This window comes from Lethenteron reissneri, chromosome 63 (assembly GCF_015708825.2).
Source record: "Lethenteron reissneri isolate LAM-NWPU_2019-01 chromosome 63, ASM1570882v1, whole genome shotgun sequence".
Lineage (NCBI taxonomy): Eukaryota > Metazoa > Chordata > Hyperoartia > Petromyzontiformes > Petromyzontidae > Lethenteron > Lethenteron reissneri.
In genome coordinates, this window is record NC_083841.1 from 2,542,493 (window position 1) to 2,566,403 (window position 23,911).

The 23,911-nt window shown below is 50.0% G+C and overlaps 1 protein-coding gene across 1 annotated transcript in view; it reads right to left on the bottom strand.

The window, feature by feature from the left end:
• LOC133358672 (axin-2-like) overlaps positions 1 to 23,369 on the bottom strand; it is a 40,260-nt gene extending 16,891 nt beyond the window's left edge. Inside the window, 3 exon segments of the mRNA XM_061577088.1 lie at positions 1,037 to 1,156; positions 2,059 to 2,961; positions 23,326 to 23,369. Of these exon segments, the coding sequence (XP_061433072.1) occupies positions 1,037 to 1,156; positions 2,059 to 2,918 (980 nt within the window). The 5' untranslated portion in view covers positions 2,919 to 2,961; positions 23,326 to 23,369.
• Positions 23,370 to 23,911: the final 542 nt, after the last annotated feature.

Here is a 23,911-nt window from a genome sequence, read left to right on the forward strand (position 1 = left end):
GCTGCTATACCGGCCATCCGATCGGACACCTGGTACTGGAGAAACGTAACGTTCTGTAAAAGTTAGAAACGAACACTCCCATCTGTTTGACGTGTGTACCCACAGAAAATCCACACACAGGTGCCAACAATTTTAGGAAGCCACTGGAGCAGTGCAATTTATAAAATCCAAATTGAAAACTAATTTATTTCAGAACAGCTCTTTGTGTTTGGTTTGTTGTCCTCACCCCGCACCTCCAATAAGTGCGGTTGGCTACGTACGGTGCGAAAGAAGTTCAACAAAAAAATTAAAAGATCCCCATATAGCCTTAACAGACTGTTACCGAGCACCTATGAAGGCCGGCACGGCACAAGAGGGGGTGGGTGGCCAGCACCACACCACTGGCGATGTTTACACACCACACCAGGTACTCATTTAATGCTGAGTCTACCTAGGGGAGGCCCAGAACCTGTTCAGATAATCGTCACTGGCGTTGGCCGCGAGAGCAAGAATCGAACTCGGGTTGCCAGGTTCGTAGCGCAGCGTAGCGCTAACCGCTACAACACACCCACTCCCCACAACATACACAAACCCATAAACACAAACACACGAAGCTACACGGAGATGACTTTGCAATCGCCACCGTGGTGATGATGAGAGAGGGAGAGATACGTAACTCCAAATATACGGCAGGCGTCAGGGTCAGGATCGAACCCCCAACCTCATGCGTACCAGGCGAGGAAGTTAACATCTCACCACCGTGACGATGATGAGAGAGGGAGAGATACGTAACTCCAAATATACGGCAGGCGTCAGGGTCAGGATCGAACCCCCAACCTCATGCGTACCAGGCGAGGAAGTTAACATCTCGCCACCGTGCCGCCCAGTCCATCTGCAAGTTCACAACCGTGCCAAGCGGAAGGACCTGGGCAGATCAGGGAGATTATAATCAGACCGCCAGAGACAGGAACCCGGCGAATCGGGGCGATTGTGACCGTGCCGGAATGAGGAACCGGTGGGTCGGGGCGATCATCACGGGGGCTCGGCCGGCGCTCACCTGGCGCTATCGGCCACGGAGGCGCCGTCATCCGTGGCGGTGCCGCCGCTCGACGCGGCGCACTCGCTGTCGTTGACGCTGTTTGCCGGGTCGTACCGGCACGACGTCGCCACGGACAGTCTGCAAACGCACAGATACACAAGAGAGAAAGATCCCCCCCCCCGTACATGGGCTGTCGGGGCAAGTGCTGTTCGCGAGAAACTGTTAAACCCGGCATGCTAGGTGAGGTGTCGCCACGTACGGCTACCTAGGTCTCCCCAGCGCAAGTGGGCCGCAAATGCTCGTTTTAGGCCGAGTTAACCTACTGGAGGTCCACACCAAATCTTAGAAAAAGTGCAACTCATTATTCATCGAGAAGTTCTCAATAGAAATTAATTTCACTCGAGGAGTATACGAACCGTATCCACCGAAACGCCCAGTGGCCATTCCACCAGCGGTGAAATTCAACTTGCTCCTCAGAGCAATTGCATTTTATTCGAGAGCAATGAGTGGGGGAAATCCCACTGTTAAATTGCCAATCATCAATCTTCTCAATCATCACACTCAACATACGCAAGTTATAAACATGACATCGGCTGCGTGATAAAATGAAAAACATTCAGCTTGCGCAGGACCCGTCGGTAGAAGGGATGATGATGAATGGTGGTTGAGACTAATGACGGAATGACAGCCAAAGGAGGAAAACGCTTGCGTGACTACGTCCACTGCAGGAATAAAATCTTCTCGTGTACAGGCACTGCATGGATTGTTACATCCCAAGATATTGCAAGATGAAGATGGCTTAGGGAGCACTTCATCCAGCAGTGGATTGATGATGGCCGATGATGATGATGAAGACGAGAAGCAGGACTATGATTTCATAATCTGCATCGTGAGAAGTGCCAGTCGAAATCTCCACCACCAACTCATCGCCTTGCTGACCCGCCCACACTGGACATCCGTAAAAAAGAGCTTCATAGCTCATCGGATTCCTCCCGCAGTCTAAATAAAGATTGTGATTCTAATCGCTGGGTCAGACTTACGGCTCCGACTGCACCAGCCCACCAAAACCACGTTCCGTCCACTCTGTCCCAACCGGCGCTGCCTCCTCCTCCTCCTGCTGCTGCTGCTGCTGCTCCTCCTGCGCAGCATCGTCTGGCGGCCGGACCAGCACCACCACCTTCCCGTGATCCTTGCCGCCGGCGCTCTCCGCAAGCGCGTGGCGCAGGTACGCGTCCGAGCGCAGGAACGCCGGGTACGCCGCTTCCTCCAGGCAGCGCTGCACCTCGCCCTGCGCCCGGTCAAACGCTCCCTCCCCCCCGCCTGCTCCGCAATCGCCACCGCCGGCGCCACCCGCCGCTTGCGCCAGCACGGCCTCCCGCACAGCGGAGCGCGTCGACGGCTTGAGGCGGGACGCCACCACGCCGCCCACGTCCGCCACGTAGCGCTTGTAAATGGCGCGGGCGGCGCGGGCGGTGCGGGCGCGCGGCTGCTTGCGCAGGCCCTTGCACGCGAACCAGAAGTCGACAAGGTCGACGAGGCCGCGCTCGCGCAGAAACGCGCGCAGGAGGTGCGCCCCGTCCGGGTCGCCCAGCAGTGCCGGCAGCGTCTCGCCGCAGCGGGCGTACGGCGCCGCGGCGCTGGCGCTGCCCTCGGGCTCGAAGCCCAGGTCGTAGTCGTGCCGCCGGGGCGTGCACCACTTGGCACCCGCGGCGGCGGCGCGCTCGACGGCGGCCGCGGACGCTCCGCTGCCCGCCGAGGGTTTGGAGGCGGCGATGCGGCAGCCGGCGCGGGGGCGGTCTTCCTTGCCGGGCACCGGCGGCCTGGGGGCGTCCTCCATCAGGTTCCCCTCGGCGTCCAGTGCGAAGGCCGTGACGGCCAACGCGTGGCCTTTCTTGTCCATCGCGACGTTATGGGCTGGCCGTCGGTGGCGGCGGCGGCACCGCCTATTTTGACCGGACAAATGCGAGCACATTAACAATTAAACGCATGAAATCATCAACTTTTTTACCGGAAGAAAACCTGAAATAAAATAACTTTTAAATAACTTTGTCGATACAGAGGGCTCCCACAAGGCCATGCGGGAGGGCGTGTGGCACAGTTTGGCGCCAGCTATCATCATACCTGTCAACTCCTTATCAGTGCCCTACCCTTATTACAGGCCAATTCTGACCTTATTGGTCACCCCGTGCCCTCATAAATCTCAACGTTCATCCTACAAAGTCCCATCACAAGGGAGAAACACAAACAGACAAAAAATGCGCGTTCTCGCATTGAAACGGCTGTGCGCCGGATGGACCTGAAAACTCAACTTCCCTGCACAAGAACACGGGCAGACCGTATGGGTTGATGGCTATGTAACATGGAGTGCAGTTGTGTCGCTACAGTTCTCTGCGGTGAGTACAATGTCTTTAAAAACAACGGCGCTATACCTCTCTAAATAAAATTAAGGCTGAACCGCTTGCGAGTTCCGAGATTCGTCGGTGAACGAACGGGACCCCACCCTGCCAACTTGCAGATGTCCCGGAAATGGTTAAATTAATATGCACGTGTTCTACAATGGTTCCAACTTGCATCGCACTTGCAAGTATTTACTTGGCAATAGCAACAGCAGCACACGTGCGGTGCGCTCACAATGTGGTGTGTCCGTAGGCCGCAACGGGGATCGTTGGTTGGGCATCAGCAGATGAAGGATGCTTGTGTTGCGCCCGAAACGTCGTGATTTAATTTAGTTGTTTTCATTTATTTCTTTTTTAACCTACGTGACTTTACCAGAAAAAACCGAAGAGTATGAATCCGTGCAGTCACGAAAGCTTCAAATCTAGAATCGTTGGTTTATCGCGGCCTACGCCAGTGTAGGTGGTCAGGTCGCAGTATTTCTAACACCGGGCTGGGAGTCTTAGTTAGATACGGGACCAGGGCCATAGCAGTAATCTGAAGCCGGTTCAGCTCGCGCACTAAAGGTGAGATGAAGCCACACTGGTCGCCTGTGAACGGGCACCCACTAACCCAACTGCATCTGCAGATAACCTCTCGTATTCAAGACGGCGCAGCGAGTTCGCACACTCCGCTACGAAACTGGCACATCCTGACTTCAATTTCAGGCCAACCGCCGCGCAAACGTGAAGAACCAGTGGCATATACGTCTCCAGGAGATAATACAACTTTTAAAGCCATTCCCCGTGTTTTAGTGTACATGCCGTACAACATGTATGGAATCGACAGGGGAAAATTTGACTTACGAACAAACTTCTGGAACCTAACTCGTTCGTAGGTAAAGGGTGTCCCCGTATCATTAAATAAGGCGATGCATTATCTTAACCGGAAACCCTGAGACCCGGCACCAATCTCTTGGCTCGCAAGCGAACATTCTGCCACCAAATATCTGCAGACACGCAAGAACTGCAAAAGACGACAACCCCTACCCATCGACCAAGACATCAAAAATGGAAACTTCCCCATCGACTCAAGCCACGCTCACCTCCTCTTTTTTGTGTCTCGTTTGTTGTCAATCCAGCCGAACCTCCAATTACTTAGTTATCGATTGTTGCTGTAACATTCTTACTGTGTCCCTACTGGACATGTGAAAAGAAAGCACTTCATAGCTCATCGGATTCCTCCTGCAGTATAAATATTCTGATTCTGAATTAGTACGGTTAGCTACATACAGTGCGAAAGAGGTTCAACATACATTGTAGAAGCATAATGTAAGCATCCTAGAAGCTCACCCATAATCAGAAGGGTGAAAAAATGCGGATGTCCAAAATGAACACCTCATTCCAGACTCAAACATCTCAAACTCTGGTGTAACCATCAACAACCCCATCAGAACACTAACAGGCCAATGCTCACATCTCGCTCATGAATGTAAAATGAAAGACAAGCTACAGGCGTGCATTTGTGGCCATGCAAAGCAAACTTTGGACCATGTAGTAATCCAGGAATAGTAAAAAAAATACACAAACTCTCTCCCCGTGAAGCCCTCTCAACGTGCCTAGCAGACCTCTAAACTGGCACATAGCTACTTAACATTTGATCATATGCAAGAATACAATTACTCTTTGGTTCTTTCGGTAAAGTCACGTAGGTATAAAACTAAATAAATAAAATCACGACGTTTCGGGCGCAACACAAGCGCCCGTCAACAGGTGGGACAACCACAGCAAGAAACAATTGCTGAAGTGGGCAAAAAAATCTAGGAAGAAAACAATTATCAACACAATATTCAGACAAAAATTGCCCAATTCAAATCCGCGAACTATGCTTCATAACAAAACTAAAAATGAAACTGTTTTATTTACCCGGTAAGGCCCACTGAGCTATAATAACTATTTTTTCAGAAGCGAACTGGCCAAAATTGATATCTCAACGAAGTGGCTTCTCACGTGAACATTCCTTGCTGGCCTAATACTCTAAACGCGTTATGTTGAGTCTAAATGTGGAGGGGAAACCGGAGGACCCGGAGAAAACTCAAACTAGACTGCAAGCATTAGGGTCAGGGTCAAACCATGACCTCCTGCATACCAGGCAAGGTAGTTAACATCTCACCACGGAGAGAGAGACACGCAAACTCCAAATATACAGCAGCAGGCGTCAGGGTCGAAATCGAACCCACGACCTCCTGTGTACCAGGCGAGGTAGTTAACATCTCACCACAGAGAGAGAGACACGCAAACTCCAATTATACAGCAGCAGGCGTCAGGGTCGAGATCGAACCCACGACCTCCTGTATAGCAGACGAGGTAGTTAACATCTCACCACGGAGAGAAAGACGCAAATTCCAAATATACAGCAGCAGGCGTCAGGGTCGAGATTGAACCCACGACCTCCTGTATACCAGGCGAGGTAGTTAACATCTCACCACGGAGAGAGAGACGCAAATTCCAAATATAGAGCAGCAGGTTTCAGGGTCAGGATCGAACCCACGACCTCCTGTGTACCAGGCGAGGTAGTTAACATCTCACCACGGAGAGAGAGACGCAAATTCCAAATATACAGCAGCAGGTTTCAGGGTCAGGATCGAACCCACGACCTCCTGTACACCAGGCGAGGTAGTTAACATCTCCAAGAAGGGCTTAATAACAGAACACAACGATAAATCTGTACTCGAAACACATCAGGCGACATAAACTCACTTGGTCACAATAATCGTGAGTAGCTCCCACGTTGTGATATCTTACTATCGTGTGTCCTGTGCACATTCTGTGTTTTTTACATCAGCCCAATTGTTTTAAAGGTACGAGACAGCGTTTCCATTGTTTGTGCGAGCACTACGTACAACGAATCGCGTTTGTTGACACCGATTTAGTTGAACAAAACTCTTCAAAAGGCGAATAAACGACTTCCTGCTCTGGAGTAGGGCTAATGCCCGAAACGTTATCCTATCCTAACAAGCCGTATAGTTTGGCATGTGGCGTGTTTGTAGCAACGTATAAGTACTTAATGAATCCACAAACAATGTTAGTAATTGTTTCTATATTTGAAGCTTTCGTGACTGCAAGGATGCATATTCTTAGATGTTTTCGGCAAAGTCACGTAGGTAAAACATTAAAATTAATAAAAGTAAAATAAAAAAAATAAAAAATCACGACGTTTGTGTTGCCTCCGAAACGTCGTGATTTTTATTTTATTTTACTTTTATTAATTTTAATGTTTTAGTAATTGTTACCTGCTCCCAGAAGCGCGTTTATAGTAAACTAACGATGAGCATGACCCATTGATAATTGGTTTTTTACCCTTCTATCTGGCAACAAAACTGACACCTTATTACAAGGAGTCATGTTTGCATAGACCACAATACCTGCAGTCATAATGCAAACAAAAAACACAACTCTGATAATGTGCACTATCCTTGAAGTTGATTGGTCCACACCCGAGACAGCTTTCCTTATCAACTTCAAGGACAGTGCATACATTATCAGAGTTGTGTTTTTTGTTTGCATTATGACTGCAGGTATTGCGGTCTATGCAAACATGACTCCTTGTAATAAGGTGTCAGTTTTGTTGCCAGATAGAAGGGTAAAAAACCAATTATCATATTTTTACTGGCAAATGAGGTTCCAATGAAACATGACACATTGTTACCGTGTACGCAATGCACATCCGACAACAACCACCACCATCATCATCGCGGTCATTCGCACACCCATCCCAGAGCACTTCCACATTTGAATCGATCTGTACACAATGTGTACCACTTACAACAACAACAACAACGAATAAACAACAACAACAGCAGCAATTGCCACGCACGCGTTCGTGTTTGTCGAGGGCGAGCGAGAGAGCCCACAGGCAACGCGTTCCTCCCCACATTGCCAGCAAAGGCGTCACCTAAAACAACAACGATGATTACCCGCGACAAACGATGAAACTTGTTAACAAAGACGTAAAATAAACACGCAAAGACCCCCCCCGTGTAGCCTGTAACAAGCTGTAGGAGCAAGTGGTGTTAGCGAGTAGCAAGCTATGAAGGCTACCGGCACTTGTGGCACACACAGAGGGGGGACCACAACCACGCCCGGCCGCCTTTGTCTCCCCCAGTGACGATGTTGACCACACAGAGCACCAGGTACTCATTTAAGGCTGAGTCGACCTAGGGGAGGAGGCCCAGGAACGTTACCGGTGGTGGCCGTGAGCGCAGCGCGCTAACCGCTGCACCACCGCTCCCCACTAACTTGGCAACACACAGAGACAAACACGCGTTAGAGATCGATTTGTTATCGATTTGTTATCGATTTGCTATCGATTTGTTATCGTATTTTTATCGATAACCCCGGCGAGTTTTGCTGGCGAGCCTCAGGGCCCGAACGTGTAGGCCTCAGCGCGAGTACAACACACGGCGAGAGGGGGAACGCGCTCTAGATTTTACATCGTTTAACAACAACAATAATAGCAACAATAACAATCATCATTTGTAAACGAGGTAGACACGTACTGGGTTTGTTGTTGTTGTTGTGGTGGTTGTTGTTGTTGTGGTGGTTGTTGTGGAGAACGCAGACGCCGCTCGATCAACGCGAGGCCTCTAAGCGACCGCCCCTCCCCCCTCCTCCACACAGGCAAAGGTGAAAGTGCCCCGTGAAGCCTCGACGCGCTGCAGGGCCAAGTGCGTTTTTATTTTTAAATCCTTTATATTAAGTTCGCTTGCTTGCTTACGACCGTGCAAACCTTTCGGTCGTTTTTTAACCCACTTCCCGTGATCCAATCGAGCTGACATTTTCCACACAGACTCGTTGTGCGTGACAATTAATGTTCGTGAAATTTTTTTTCCAAAATTTTACACTGTTTAGGACCAAAATATTATATTTAATTACCAATTGCTTAATGGTGCAATGCAATCATCTGACCCATAGGTGGCAGCCATCTCAAGCCAGAGGACGAGAGGACTCAAGCCGCCACGCATATAAAGGATTTATAGTGAAAAACTTTGTTTTTACTGGTTATACTTATTTTCGATTTAAAGCTTTCGTGAATTCAGGAATTCATCTTCTTGGTTCTTTCGGTAAAGTCATCACGTAGAAGGGAAATAATAAAATAATCATCTGCTTGCGTTGTGGCCGAAACGTTGGAAGAATTAAATTATATTATGTTTTATTTATTTTATTATTTCCATTCTACGCGACTTTGCCGAAAGAACCAATAAGTTGTTTGTTCTTTGTGAGCGAATAGAAAACTCGCAGCTGTCAACCCTCTTAATCAGCTGCCCTCCACCCTCCACTCTCTCTACCGCGTTGAATAGCGATTCAGTCCCTGTGTGTCACCCCCCGTGCCCCTTAGGGGCCGTCCATAAATGACGTCACGCGATTTGGGACGATTTTCGACCCCCTCCCTCTCTTCGTTACACGGCGTCACAAAAAACTCAGACCCCCCCCATCATATATGACGTCACAAAGCTCTGCCCCCCCCCCATCATATATGACGTCACAAAGCTCTGCCCCCCCTCCCCCCCAAAAAATATAAAACATGCTTCAAATCGCTTTAAATTATTGTCATTGTAGTGCGTATTTAATGTGGCGCTGCACTCTGATGTTGTAGGAGAAAACATTTATTAAAAGGTCAATTTAATTAAGTAGAACGTGTTGTCTATATTTATTTAAAGTTGCGCATTTTTATGTGACGTCACATTTCTCAACCCCTCCCCCCTCGTCACACATCGTCACAAATGTCTGACCCCCCCCCCCCCCCCAGGTGCGTGACGTCATTTATGGACGGCCCCTCATCACACAAAAAATCCACACGCAAGGAGGCAACCGAGTCATCCATTGAGTCCGTACGCATGGAGGGGAGAGAGTGTGGGGGGGGGCTTAACCCAAATGCGTAGCTTGCGTATTGGGGGGGGGGTCTACTGACAATGAACGTATAGGAAACGGGGGGGGGGTTGGTGAGGCCTCGATAACAATTTGTCTACATTGGACTTCAAATGAGTTCAGAAAAATTTCGATTTAAAGCTTTCGTGACTGCAGGGATTCATCTTCTTGGTTCTTTCGGAAAAGTCACGTAGAAGGGAAGTAATAAAAGAATAAAAATAAAACATAATAAAATTATTTTAAAGCTTTCGTGACTGCAGGGATTCATCTTCTTGGTTCTTTCGGTAAAGTCACGTAGAAGGGAAGTAATAAAAGAATAAAAATAAAACATAATAAAATTATTTTAAAGCTTTCGTGACTGCAGGGATTCATCTTCTTGGTTCTTTCGGTAAAGTCACGTAGAAGGGAAGTAATAAAATAATAAAAATAAAACATAATAAAATTATTTTAAAGCTTTCGTGACTGCAGGGATTCATCTTCTTGGTTCTTTCGGTAAAGTCACGTAGAAGGGAAGTAATAAAATAATAAAAATAAAACATTATAAAATTATTTTAAAGCTTTCGTGACTGCAGGGATTCATCTTCTTGGTTCTTTCGGTAAAGTCGCGTAGAAGGGAAGTAATAAAATAATAAAAATAAAACATAATAAAATAATTCTCACGACGTTTCGGCCACAACGCAAGCAGCCGTCCTCAGGTGAAGACCAGGTCTGCGTTAATATTATTAATCCTTGATCGTTTCTGCGTGGATTAAATATCGGCCGTTCAATAAGTTTCGGGGGGGGTGCGTCAGGTTAATGTACGCAGGTGGGGGGCTGGGGTGTAAAAAGTACGCGTGGGTACATGGGGGGGGGGGGGCAAGTTGATGTAGATTTTTGCCTCCCTACTAAATGGATGACCCCTAAGTTGAGCCCTTGCAACCGATTGCAGTACTAAAGAAATCGTTTAGCCCGTCAATAGATGTTTATATTTCTTTACCGTCACCAATGGGATGCCATCTCGCCGTTCGATGTCAAGGGCTTATAGAAGTTACACATATTTCTCATAAAAAAAAATATCGTACACGAGGTTTCGTACATTATTAGTTTTGTCGATGCGTGGTACGTCAGGGGCCCCCCTTCACTCCCCCCCCCCGTGTCCCCACCGAGTCTGCCCGTCTCCCATGCAGGGCTAGAGGATGGTGGGGGGGGAGAGAGGGGGGGGCGCTGGCAAGGGGTTCAGGGAGGGTTAAGCACACACACACAATAATCCCATTGGCACAGAGGGCTTTCATCTTGCCGAGGAGATGAAACAGATGAAAGGCGGTTTTAGAAGCTCTGGCTCCAGCCAGGACCGGTCCATCCGGTTCACGATGCCGTTGTGGGGCTCCACAAACTTCCCCCACCACCAATATCCATACCTCCCTCCCCTCCTGTGTGTTTGCGTGGGGTGTGTGTGAGTGTGTGGATTCGACCGCAGTGGTTAAGCTCTCTTGCGCTGCGAACCTGGTGACCCGAGTTCGATTATCATTATCCGAACCGGTCCTGGGCCTCCCCTAGGTCGACTCAGCCTCAAATGAGTTACCTGGTGCTGTGCATAAAAAATATCGCAGCTGGGGAGACAAAGGCGGCCGGGCGTGGTGCTGGCCTTCAGAGGTTGCTACTCGCTAACAGCACTTGCCCCGACAGCCTGTGGAGGCTATACGGGAGGGATCTTTGGCTTGAAGCACATCACTGCTGCCCGCTACCAGCACGTGACCCCCTCCCCCCAACAGCCTCACTATTGTACGGCTGGCTCTATTGTTACGACGTGTGTCCGTTTGAACCAGAATTGGTTCAAGAAAAATCCTGACACCACCACCTGCGCCGACGAGAGCCACTTGAATGTCCGAAACCGAGTCTGTGGTTTGCTCGCATTGAAGCAACGCTTGCTAAAATGCTAAAATGTCACGTGTGTCCCCTTAAAAGTGTTTGATGATCGGATAATGATCATCTTGGTGGACGGGTGTGAGTTGATAACGATGTCGTGGCCTAAACGTTTCGGTTTAATCATAGCCAGTGGGACGAAAAGAGACCGCCGCAGTGGAATCTGCAGTGTGACACTTGACGAAAATGCCACAAAATAACGTGGCGACGACGACGACGATGCTGCTGCTGCTGCTACGTTGGCAGCGGTGCCCAGATAACAACAAACAACTCACCAACGTTTCACGTCAATGAACGCCGTGGCACTGACACTAAAAAATTAACCCGTAAAAACAAAGTTCTTCACTATAAATCCTTTATATGCGTGGCGGCTAGAGTCCTCTCGTCCTCTGGCTTGAGATGTCTGCCACCTATGGGTCAGATGATTGCCTGCCACCATTAAGCAATTGTAATAAAATATTAAAAAAACATCCTAAAAAGTGTAAAATTTTTGAAAAATTTTTTTCACGAAAATAAATTGTCACGCACAACGAGTCTGTGTGCAAAATGTCAGCTCGATTGGATCACGGGAAGTGGGTTAAAAAACGACCGAAAGATTTGCACGGTCGTAAGCGCGCAAGCAAGCAAGTGAACTTAATATAAAGGATTTTAAAAAAACAACACAAAAGGTGACGTTTCGGGCAACGGCCCTTCTTCACAGAGCACACGAACGATTTCAAGAGGTCGTCATCGGCTAGACGAAGACTTCGGGGTGAACAAAACGCCGAAATGTACCGATGCCTAAACGAAGGGACGTTCTGTTTGGCCGCGTGGAAAATGCGCTCGAGATAATAGCGCCGATCTTCTTGGTTCTTTCGGTAAAGTCACGTAGAAGGGAAATAATAAAATAATACAAATAAAACATTATAAAATACAATTCTCACGACGTTTCAGACGCTGTCTTACCGACAAACCTGTTCTTCACCTGAGGACGGCTGCTTGCGTTGTGGCCGAAACGTCGTGAGAATAATTTTATTATGTTTTCATTTTTATTATTTTATTATTTCCCTTCTACGTGATGACTTTACCGAAAGAACCAAGAAGATGAATCCCTGCAGTCACGAAAGCTTTAAATCGAAATTTAATAGCGCCGATGTCAAATTGTGTGCCGGCCACGACGGGAGGGCAACGGGAGAGAGTTCGTGCGGTGTCGCTGTTCTTCCTCCTCCGTTGTTGAAGGAGTGCGCAAACCACAGTGGCTTTAATTTTTAATAAGTATAACCCGTAAAAACAAAGTTTTTCACTATAAATCCTTTATATGCGTGGCGGCTAGAGTCCTCTCGTCCTCTGGCTTAAGATGGCTGCCACCTATGGGTCAGATGATTGCATTGCACCATTAAGCAATTGGTAATTAAATATAATTTTTTGTCCTAAAAAGTGTAAAATTTTGGAAAAAAAATTTCACGAACATTAATGGTCACGCACAACGAGTCTGTGTGGAAAATGTCAGCTCGATTGGATCACGGGAAGTGGGTTAAAAAACGACCGAAAGATTTGCACGGTCCTAAGCAAGCAAACGAACTTAATATAAAGGATTTTAAAATGTCAATAGTTTAACGCGTGCATCACTAGCACTGCATTCGCGGCGCGTGAATTACACTGGTCAACATACTTTTTCTGGCATAAGGTATTCCAACGGTTGTAAGGTAATTTTGGGGTGCTGATTCCAAATCTGGGATCAGTTTTTGTCTATCACATCAGGTTTTTGAGATATCAAATATTGCATTTTCAATAAAAACTGCGGAAGAAAAATATTAAATAAATGTGGATATCTACATAAAATGATATTATGAACACACTATCCTAAAAATACAGCACCATATTTTAACACTAAAGCAGCCACCGACTCGCAACAACTTGCAATCATAAGTGACAGAGTTAATTTCGGGTAAAATCAATGAAAATGGGGTATGCCGATAGCATAAAAATGAGATGTGATAGAGCAAATCTGAGATCAGATTTGGAATCGGCACCCTGAAATTAGTCTTCCTTTGTCAAGGCGCCCCTTCCCCCCTCCAACCCAGCTTAAATATACGCTGCCAAGCCTGGTGGTGCCCATTCAGATGCTGTTTTTCCGACAGACCTGTTCTTCACCTGAGGACGGCTGCTTGCGTTGTGGCCGAGACGTCGTGAGAAATATTTTATTACGTTTTATTTTTATTATTTTATTATTTCCCTTCTACGTGACTTTACCGAAAGAACCAAGAAGATGAGTTTCACAAAAGTTTGTGCCACATTTAGATAAGCTCCTCCCCTTAACCAGTATTTAAGATCTTATCTCCTGGATTTCTCTTCACCTGATACAGTAAATGTGGCTGTGACGGTCCCACCTGAAGACGGAGACTTGTGTTGCCTCCGAAACGTCGTGATTTAAGTGAGTTATTTTCAATCATTATTATTTTATTTTTTTTACCTACGTGATTTTACCGAAACAACCTAAGAGTACGAAAAGATTTTATTTTTTACGAAAATTTTCTAAATGTAAATCTTTGCGAAGGAAACCGTTAAATTAATGGAGCGCGTCTCCTCGACAGGACATTACTCATTGAAGACACTGGGGTGGTCGTGACCAATCACCGCACAAGGACATCAAACAGGCCGGTGCGTGATTACATCTCCGCCGTAAACGCAAGCCACAGACGGTCATGCGATTGGGGTCATGAAACCCGAACTATGTACCACAGAGTAAACCCATGGAGATTCGTGGAGATATCTACATAGAGACCCATGGAGATACATAGAGACTCACAAAGATATACAGAGACCCATAGAGATATGCCGAGACTCAGAGAGATACACAGAGACCTACTCCCCTCTCTCTACCCCCCCCCTCTCTCTCTACCCCCCTTCTCCCTACCCCCCCTCTCTACCCCCCCTCTCTCTACCCCCCTCTATCTTTCTACCCCCCTCTCTCTCTACCCCCTCTCTCTACCCCCCTCTATCTCTCTACCCCCCTCTCTCTCTACCCCCTCTCTCTACCCCTCTCTCTCTACCCCATGTCTACTCACCCAACCAACTCCCTCCTCCACCCAATCTCTGCTCTTACAGAGCCCGCCGTACCTTCAGCCGATGTGAGCGCCGCATGGACATGGCGAGGAAGTGGTGGGAAGACGGTCGCGCAAGCAGCCGCTGCGTCTCCTGCTGCTGCTGCCGTGTCGGGCTATTGGGGGTCACTCCCCTCGCCTCTCTCCTCGCCTGAGTAGGGGCAGCCCCCCCCCACCCACTCACCACGCACCCACCCACCCACCACGCACCCACCCACCCACCGAACCACGCACCCACCCACCCACGCACCCACCCACTCACTCACCCACCCACTCACCGCGCAGTGTGAAGTCGGCAAGGGGCGTGGTCTCAGCGTCGCGGTGCGTGAAGAGGGAGGAGTTTGGGGTGGTAGGGGGCCGTGGGGTGGGGGGCCGTGGGGTGGGGGGCCGTGGGGTGGGGGGCCGTGGGGTGGGGGGTGGGGGGTGGGGGCCGTGGGGTGGGGGGTGCCGAGAAGAGACTCGGGGCTGTTGCAGTGGGGTCTCCGCCTGTGCCCAGTGGACGTGTCTCTACAATAAAGACACCGTCTCAAGAAAAGTGCGTCAAGTCGTCGTGACACTTGCACCTGAACTTGATTCTGGCTCCTCTTCCTCCCACGTGTTTGCGCCGCCATTTTTCCCATCCGTCTGTGCGTTTGTCACTTAAGACTAAAATATAGCCTGTAGCTAACTTATCTCTGGCAACTCTTGCTTGCCACGTTATATTTATACTGTTTAACACTTAGGCTTTCGCGACCAATATTGTCCATCGTTTAGGTTGTTTTGTGTTAGATCGCGTTAATATAAATGTGTCGTTAAACCCGCCACCACCCGACACGGCCAATTTACTAAGGTTTGGCACGTCAACAGAACGTGCCAATTCGTTACTAATTCAGTACACGGGTGTGTTGGACAGTTTACAATTGTAAATATTGTGAGTTTACTTCTAGATTTGAAGCTTTCGTGACTGCAAGGATTCATATTCTTAGGTTTTTTCGGTAAAGTCACGTAGGTGAAAATGTAAATTAATAAAAGTAAAATAAATATAAAATAAAAATCACGACGTTTCGGAGGCAACACAAGCTTCCGTCTTCAGGTGGAACCGTCACAGCACGATAGCTGTATCAAGTGCTGTGACGGTTCCACCTTCTACGTGACTTTACCGAAAAAACCTAAGAATATGTGAGTTTACTCTCAAACAACACCTGTGCGGTGAACTAGTGACGAATTGGCTTGTTTTATATCGTGTATGTATGTTGAACTTCTTTCGCGCCGTACGTAGCCAACCGTGCTAATCGGAGCAGGCAAAGCCAACTGAGTTATTTAGCTTATTTTTTTAGAAGTGACCTGGCCACAAACGATCACTCAACGTTTTGGGGAGCGGTCACGCAGTGCTTAGCGCTGCACTGCGCCACCAACCCTGCGATTATCTGAACCGATCCTGGGCCTCCTTCCCTAGGTCGACTCAACCTCAAATGAGTACCTGATGTCGGGACACCCACTGCCCACTCGTGTGCTGTGCCAGCCTTCATTGGTGCCAGTCGCCAACGGCACTTGCTCCCAATAACATTCTATCAAAGGCTATACGAGGAGTCTTTGTCTTTGTCACCCCCTTCCCCCAGTCACTCACGCACCCTGGATTAAGGACCATTCATCCGCCACGGAACGAGATGAAAGGAGCAAAGATACTGCTGCTGCTGCTTTGTGTAGCTCAAGTAAGCAGCCGAATCTGCTGTTCAGCACAGGCCGGCGAGCCCGTGCCAATTGACGAATGGTGTGATGGTGAAATTTCGATTTAAAGCTTTCGTGACTGCAGGGATTCATCTCCTTTCATCTCATTCAGACGCTGTCTTTCCGACAGACCTGGTCTTCACCTGAGGACGGCTGCTTGCGTTGTGGCCGAAACGTCGTGAGAATTATTTTATTATGTTTTATTTTTATTATTTTATTACCTCCATTCTACGTGACTTTACCGAAAGAACCAAGAAGATGAATCCCTGCAGTCACGAAAGCTTTAAATCGACTATTTTTTTTTATTTAATCAGGTAGGGCCCCACTGAGATGTGTAGCTCTTGTTCAGAAGCGATCTGGCTGTCAGAAATGTTAGCCCGACCAAGTGGCTTGTCATCATCATCACGTGGAAATGTACAGCAGCCAAATACGCGAAACGCGTGCTGTTGATTCTAAATGCGGAGGGGAAAACCCGGAGGACCGGGAGAAAAATCCACGTGACCACGAGGAGTGAGAGAGAGACACCGCAAACTCCAAATATACAGCAGCAGGCGTCAGAGTCAGGATCGAACCCAAGACCTCCTGTGTACCAGGCGAGGTAGTTAACATGTCACCACGGAGAGAGAGACACGCAAACTCCAAATATACAGCAGCAGGCGTCAGAGTGAGGATCGAACACAAGACCTCCTGTAAAACCAGGCGAAGTAGTAAACATCTCCTACCCACCGTGACGCCATCTGTTACATCAGATATGGATCTTCCCATGCTTTTGTGTGTGGGAGTCACTCGCTCAATCCACTGCTGGATGAGGACATCCCCAAGCATGCTTGGGGGTCGTGCTATGCGGGTGAGTGGGGGGGGGGGTGAAGGGGGAGGGGCAGCGAGTTGATTTGTTTTAATTAAACGACCTCCAGCTGAGCCAATGTTGCCTGGGGGAGGGGGGATTCCACAAAAATCCTTGAGTTGCTGGAGCGGAGTGTGCATGGGAGGGAGGGGAGTAGAGTGGGATGGGATGTAGGAGAGTGCGTGGAGGGGAGTGGAGTGAGATGGGAGGAGAGAGGCAGGAGAGTGTGTGGAGGGGAGTTGAGTGAGATGAGAGGGGAGAGGCAGGAGAGAGCGTGGAGGGGAGTTGAGTGAGATGAGAGGCAGGAGAGTGCATGGAGGGGAGTGGAGTGAGATAGGAGGAGAGAGGTAGGAGAGTGCGTGGTGGGGAGTAGAGTGAGATGAGAGAGGTAGGAGAGAGCGTGGAGGGGAGTGGAGCGAGATGAGAGGGGAGAGGTAGGAGAGTGCGTGGAGGGGCGTGGAGTGAGATGAGAGGGGAGAGGCAGGAGAGTGCGTGGAGGGGAGTAGAGTGAGATGAGAGAGGTAGGAGAGAGCGTGGAGGGGAGTGGAGCGAGATGGGATGAGAGATGCAGGAGAGTGCGTGGAGGGGAGTAGAGTGAGATGAGAGGGGAGAGGCAGGAGAGTGCGTGGAGGGGAGTAGAGTGAGATGGGAGAGGTAGAAGAGAACGTGGAGGGGAGTGGAGTGAGATGAGAGGGGAGAGGCAGGAGAGTGCGTGGAGGGGAGTTGAGTGAGATGAGAGGCAGGAGAGTGCGTGGAGGGGAGTAGAGCGAGATGAGAGGGAGGAGAGTGCGTGGAGGGGAGTGGAGTGAGATGAGAGGGGAGAGGTAGGAGAGTGCGTGGAGGGGAGTGGAGTGAGATGAGAGGGGAGAGGTAGGAGAGTGCGTGGAGGGGAGTGGAGTGAGATGAGAGGGGAGAGGCAGGAGAGTGCGTAGAGGGGAGTGGAGTGAGATGAGAGGGGAGAGGTAGGAGAGTGCGTGGAGGGGAGTGGAGTGAGATGAGAGGGGAGAGGCAGGAGAGTGCGTGGAGGGGAGTAGAGTGAGATGGGATGAGAGAGGCAGGAGAGAGCGTGGAGGGGAGTCATCCCATTAGCTGCAGTACCGCGCCCTGTCCACCAGGTAGCGACACCACTCTCCCAGGGGGCTACATTTTGGTTACTCGGTAGTTCCAGCCCACCGTGTGTGTCCGGTTCCATCCCAATCAACAGGAGACTTCAAACCTATGGTGGCCTATGCGTCGATCGCAAAAAAATATATATTTTTGAGGAATCTCGCTCACCAACCCACGGCGATAAATAAGATCCATAATTTCGATTTAAAGCTTTCGTGACTACAGGGATTCATCTTCTTGGTTCTTTCGGTAAAGTTACGTAGAAGGGAAATAATACAATAATACAAATAAAACATAATAAAATCATTCTCACGACGTTTCGGCCACAACGCAAGCAGCCGTCCTCAGGTGTCTTTCCGACAGACCTGTTCTTCACCTGAGGACGGCTGCTTGCGTTGTGGCCGAAACGTCCTGAGAGTTATTTTATTATGTTTTATTTGTATTATTGTATTATTTCCCTTCTACGTGACTTTACCGAAAGAACCAAGCAGATGATCCATAATTGTTTTTTTGGGGGGTTAGATCACGTTAAGTTTAAGATGCGATTCTGCTGCCGTCTGGAACGTTCTTCATTCCGACATTAGGAACCCACTGGAGCTATTCACTTTTTAAATCTAGAGTGAAAACTAATGAATAACTGCTCTTTGTGTTTAATTTGGCTACGTACGGTGCGAAAGAAGTTCTGAATGCAGTACATACAACTTTAACAACTTTATTAAATGACCGTTTCGGGTTTACGACACACATTTTTACTCACGCAATCTCACCCCCTAATAATTATCAATGATGAATCTCAGAACAAATACTAACAACACAATAATGTTCTCGCGGGGTATAGAGCGATGGCTCGCTATTAAAACACATTGTCCTGCGGAGGGAGCTGGTAGGAACGTTGGGTTGCTCGGTCAATGGCCTGCAGGGTCAACGGCGGCGTGGTGTATTCCGCAAATATGCCCGACTGTGAGGGCGGGCACAAGCCGGCGTGAGTAGGTTAAACGTTGAGTTTTATAAGGGCACCACGGGGTGACCAGCTCCTCCCCACCCAGCCCCACCCCTTCCACCCCCCACCCAGCCCCACCCTCCCCACCCAGCCCCTCCCCATCCTCCCCTCCCCACCCAGCCCCTCCCCACCCAGCCCCTGCCTCCCCACCCAGCCCCTCCCCACCCTCCCCTCTGCACCCAGCTCCACCCCTCACATTGTTGAATGCACGACGGACGGACACAATAATCCCCTGTGGGCTGGTGTAACCAGGAGGTTCCTACCAGTACTAAACTACTGAACGTGTCACGTGGTGTGCCAGACGGACACGTGGGCTCACAATCCTAGCTCACGTGGTGTGCCAGACGGACACGTGGGGCTCACAATCCTGGGTCACGTGGTGTACCAGACGGTCACGTGTGCTCACAGCTCGGAGTCACGTGGTGTGCCAGACGGTCACGTGTGCTCACAGCTCGGAGTCACGTGGTGTGCCGAGAGGTGAGTACGTTGGCGCACGCGAAGCCCGGACACTTGAATTAGAATTCGTCGCCATCCGTGAGGACGCAGCACGCCGCGGAGTTGGTGAAGCCAAAATGTGTATTTGTCGAGGAATTTGGGTAACGATGTTTAGTTTTACAGAGCAACGTGGAACCTGCAACATTTACTAGAGTGGCGACACCCAACGGAGTTCACTAAACCACTCAATTCTTCTTGGTTCTTTCGGTAAAGTAACGTACAATGGAAATAATAAAAATAAAATAATTTTCTCAATCTTACATCAAAGCCTGCGTGTTAAATTCACTTTTCATGGTGCAGATTCAACAAAGTTGTTTGAATGACGATTCGGGTGGATGGCGATCGGGGCCTAGTTTTTCTCGCACGTGGCACAGCCCGAGTGTGGCCTAGTACAGCAACGCACGGCGTGCGTTCGTTGTGTTGTGCACGAATTATTGTGTAACGTAACATTTGCTAATTATAGTTTAGTTAACATTTAATAATCCGTGGCGGATAGTTACGTTAAGTTGTTTGCATCATTTAAATACATATATTGGGTAATTGTAGGGTTAAATCGGGTAAATGTTCATATATAATATATTGTGGAATTATAGGGTTAAATCAGGGTAAATGTTGGTCATATATAATATATACATTGTGGAATTATAAGGTTAAATCAGGGTAAATGTTCATATATAATATATTGGGGAATTATAGGGTTAAATCGGGGTAAATGTTGGGTCATATATAGCTTCATGGTGGATCGCGTATTCAAGTTAAATCTAACCGCATGCGAAGTGAGTGATAGAGTTCCATTAGCTGATGGACTCGTCGCTTTTTTATTTTCTGTGGCGATACCAGAGGGGACAGGCCGGATTTATGACCACTCATAATGCTGCACGCAAAAAACACAAACGAGTGTGAAAAAAAATAAGAAATAGGCTTAAACCTTTCTAGCACGAAAACAGGAGTTGTGTTAAGATGCTCAAAAAGCCTTTTGCAAGGCATCAAATTCTAGATTTGAAGTTTTGGTGACTGCAAGAATCCATACTCCTTGGGTTTTATTCGGTCAAGTCAAAAATTTAATAAAAATAAAAAACTAAATTAAATCACGATGATGACGGACGCTTGTGTTGCGCCAGAAACGTGATTGAATTTAGTGGTTTTATTTTATTTTTACCTACGTTGCTTTACCGAATAAAACCAAGGAGTAGGCATCAAATCTGCACCGGCACTTGTGGTAAACCACCCAAACAAACTTGGCTCTGCTAATCGTGTTACTCACTACGCCATGGTCTTAGAAACTGATTGGCCTACGACAGAGACAGCAGCAGCCTTCTTGATCGCCTCGTCTTGGTGCCAATGAGTGGGTGGGTGAGTGAGTGGGTGGGTAGGTGAGTGGGTGAGTGAGTGAGTGAGTGGGTGAGTGGGTGGGTGAGTGAGTGGGTGAGTGAGTGGGTGAGTGAATGGGTGGGTGAGTGAGTGAGTGGGTGAGTGAGTGGGTGAGTGGGTGGGTGAGTGAGTGGGTGAGTGAGTGGGTGAGTGAATGGGTGAGTGGGTGGGTGAGTGAGTGGGTGAGTGAGTGGGTGAGTGAATGGGTGGGTGAGTGAGTGGGTGGGTGAGTGGGTGGGTGAGTGAGTGAGTGGGTGGGTGAGTGAGTGGGTGAGTGAATGGGTGGGTGAGTGAGTGGGTGAGTGAATGAGTGGGTGGGTGAGTGGGTGAGTGAGTGGGTGAGTGGGTGGGTGAGTGAGTGGGTGGGTGAGTGAGCTGAGTGAGTGGGTGGGTGGGTAAGTAAGTGAGTGAGTGGGTGGGTGAGTGGGTGGGTGGGTGAGTGGGTGGGTGGGTGAGTGGGTGGGTGGGTGAGTGGGTGGGTGGGTGAGTGAGTGGATGCGTGGGTGGGTGAGTGGGTTTTTGGGTGAGTGGGTGCGTGGGTGAGTGGGTGGGTGGGTGGGTGAGTGGGTGGGTGGGTGGGTGAGTGGGTCGGTGAGTGGGTGGGTGAGTGGGTGGGTGAGTGGGTGGGTGGGTGGGTGAGTGGGTGGGTGGGTGAGTGGGTGGGTGAGTGGGTGGGTGGGTGGGTGGGTGAGTGGGTGGGTGGGTGAGTGGGTGGGTGGGTGAGTGGGTGGGTGGGTGAGTGGGTGGGTGGGTGAGTGGGTGGGTGGGTGAGTGGGTGGGTGGGTGAGTGGGTGGGTGGGTGAGTGGGTGAGTGGGTGGGTGAGTGGGTGGGTGAGTGGGTGAGTGGGTGGGTGGGTGGGTGAGTGGGTGGGTGGGTGGGTGAGAAGGCCCTAGGCCACACAGTGCCTACTGTGGCCTATTGGATAATGCGGCCCTGACGACGAGCCCCCCACTGCCACGCTTGACTCATGGGCCCGAGGGCATTGTGGGGGTCCCCTCCCTGGCCAATCGTGACTTGGTGTGGGGGGCACAATATGGATTGAGTACGGAGCACACGGCTCACACCACATACAGCTCACACACACCGCTCACACCACACACACCGCTCACACCACACACACAGCTCACACACACACCGCTCACACCACACACACAGCTCACACACACAGCTTACACACCACACCGCTCGCACACCGCACACACACACACACAGCTCACACACACAGCACACACCACACACACCGCTCACACACCACATCACTCGCACACTACACACACACACAGCTCACACACACACAGCTCACACCACACACAGCTCACACACACACAGCTCACACACACCGCACACACCACACCACACGGCTCACACACCACATCACTCACACACTACACACACACACCGCACACACCACATCGCTCACACACTACACACACACAGCTCACACCACACCGCTCACGGCTGACAGCCTTCGCGCGCCTCGTGTGTTGCCGCAGAGCCAATTAAGTCTCTCGTTTGTTCCCTTCCGTTTGAAGGGAGCCATGAAACAAATTCCGAGGGGAAGGAAATCAAAGCAGCGACGTTGAGACGACGAACGAACGGGGGATTCCAGACAGCCGCCTCGCAGCGCACAGCACGCGCACAGCGCTCCACTGCACCACCTGCTACTCCTTCACATCCTTCACTCCACCTCCTCCTCCTTCACATTGTTCATTCCACCTGCTACTCCTTCACTCCACCTCCTTCACTCCCACTCCACCACCTCCACTCCACCTCCTCCACCCCACCTGCTCTTCCTTCACTCCACCTCCTTCACTCCACCTCCTTCACGCCACCTGCTTGTACTTCATTCCTGTTAGCGTTCCAGATTACCCAGTGTGCAGTGCACCTCTGAGCTCGCCTTGAAGAATTAATTAGCGTTTTGGTGAGCCCCACAGTGTGACGACCCACTCACGCATCTCATCCAGCAGCGGAGTGCCATGTGGCTGAGCCATTGCTGCTGCCTCTCTCCGTTTTGACAGATTTACATCGTGTGCCGCGTCACTGTGCTGGGTACGCTGGGTGTGTTGGGTGTGCAGGGTGTGCGCATGGTCGGTGTTCCGCGTCAGTGTGGTGGGCGTCTTGGTTGTTTTGGGTGTGTTGGGTGTGCTGGGTGTGACTGGTCGGTGTGCTGGTTGTGTTGGTTGTGCTGCGTGTGTTGGGTGTGTTGGTTGTGTTAGTTGTGTTGGTTGCGCTGGTTGTGTTGGTTGTGTTGGGTGTGTTGGTTGTGTTGGTTGCGCTGGTTGTGCTGGTTGCGCTGGTTGTGTTGGTTGTGTTGGTTGTGTTGGTTGTGTTGGTTGTGCTGGGTGTGCTGGGTGTGACTGGTGGTGTGCTGGGTGTGACTGGCGGTGTGTTGGTTGTGCTGGGTGTGCTGGTTGTGCTGGTTGTGTTGGGTGTGCTGGTTGTGCTGGGTGTGCTGGGTGTGCTGGGTGCCCACCTGTGTCCCGCGCATGTCACCCACCTCTTCTGTGAGCCCTGGTCCACAGCCTTTGCCCCCTGGCGCTCTCGCCCATCCGGCCTTCCCTGCTGCTGCCGCTGCTGCTGCCCTGGAGGCCGCGTTGTTTTCACGTTGCGCTTGGCAGCAGACACTTTGCGGATTATCGATATTCCTCGTCCCTCTGCTGGCAGGGGGCCCACGCTTTTAATTTCGTGGCGGGGGGGGGATGTGTTTTTATCTCCCCACTTTCATTTTGTCACGCCGCTCTTCGTGACTCCCGCACCACCGCGACATTGACAAATCAGGCTTTGCCAGACCCCACGCCAAACAGGCCCTTCGCACGACGCCTGCAGATTAGCGGCACGCAACGTTAACATTTTCCATTGCGTTCATTAATATCACCGCCCCCCCCCCCCCCAGGATAAAAAAACCAAGCAACATCAGGCGCCACCGCGCTCTGCCAATGCCTCATCCTGAGACCCCTCCCGCCCCCCTGCCCGTTGATGGCCACGGGGCAGGGTTGTCGCAGGCCCTCTCTGCAGGCCGCAGGGACCTCCGGGGCTCGTCCGCAGATTCCCCGCGTCGGCGAGAAATCCGAAGCGGCGTACGA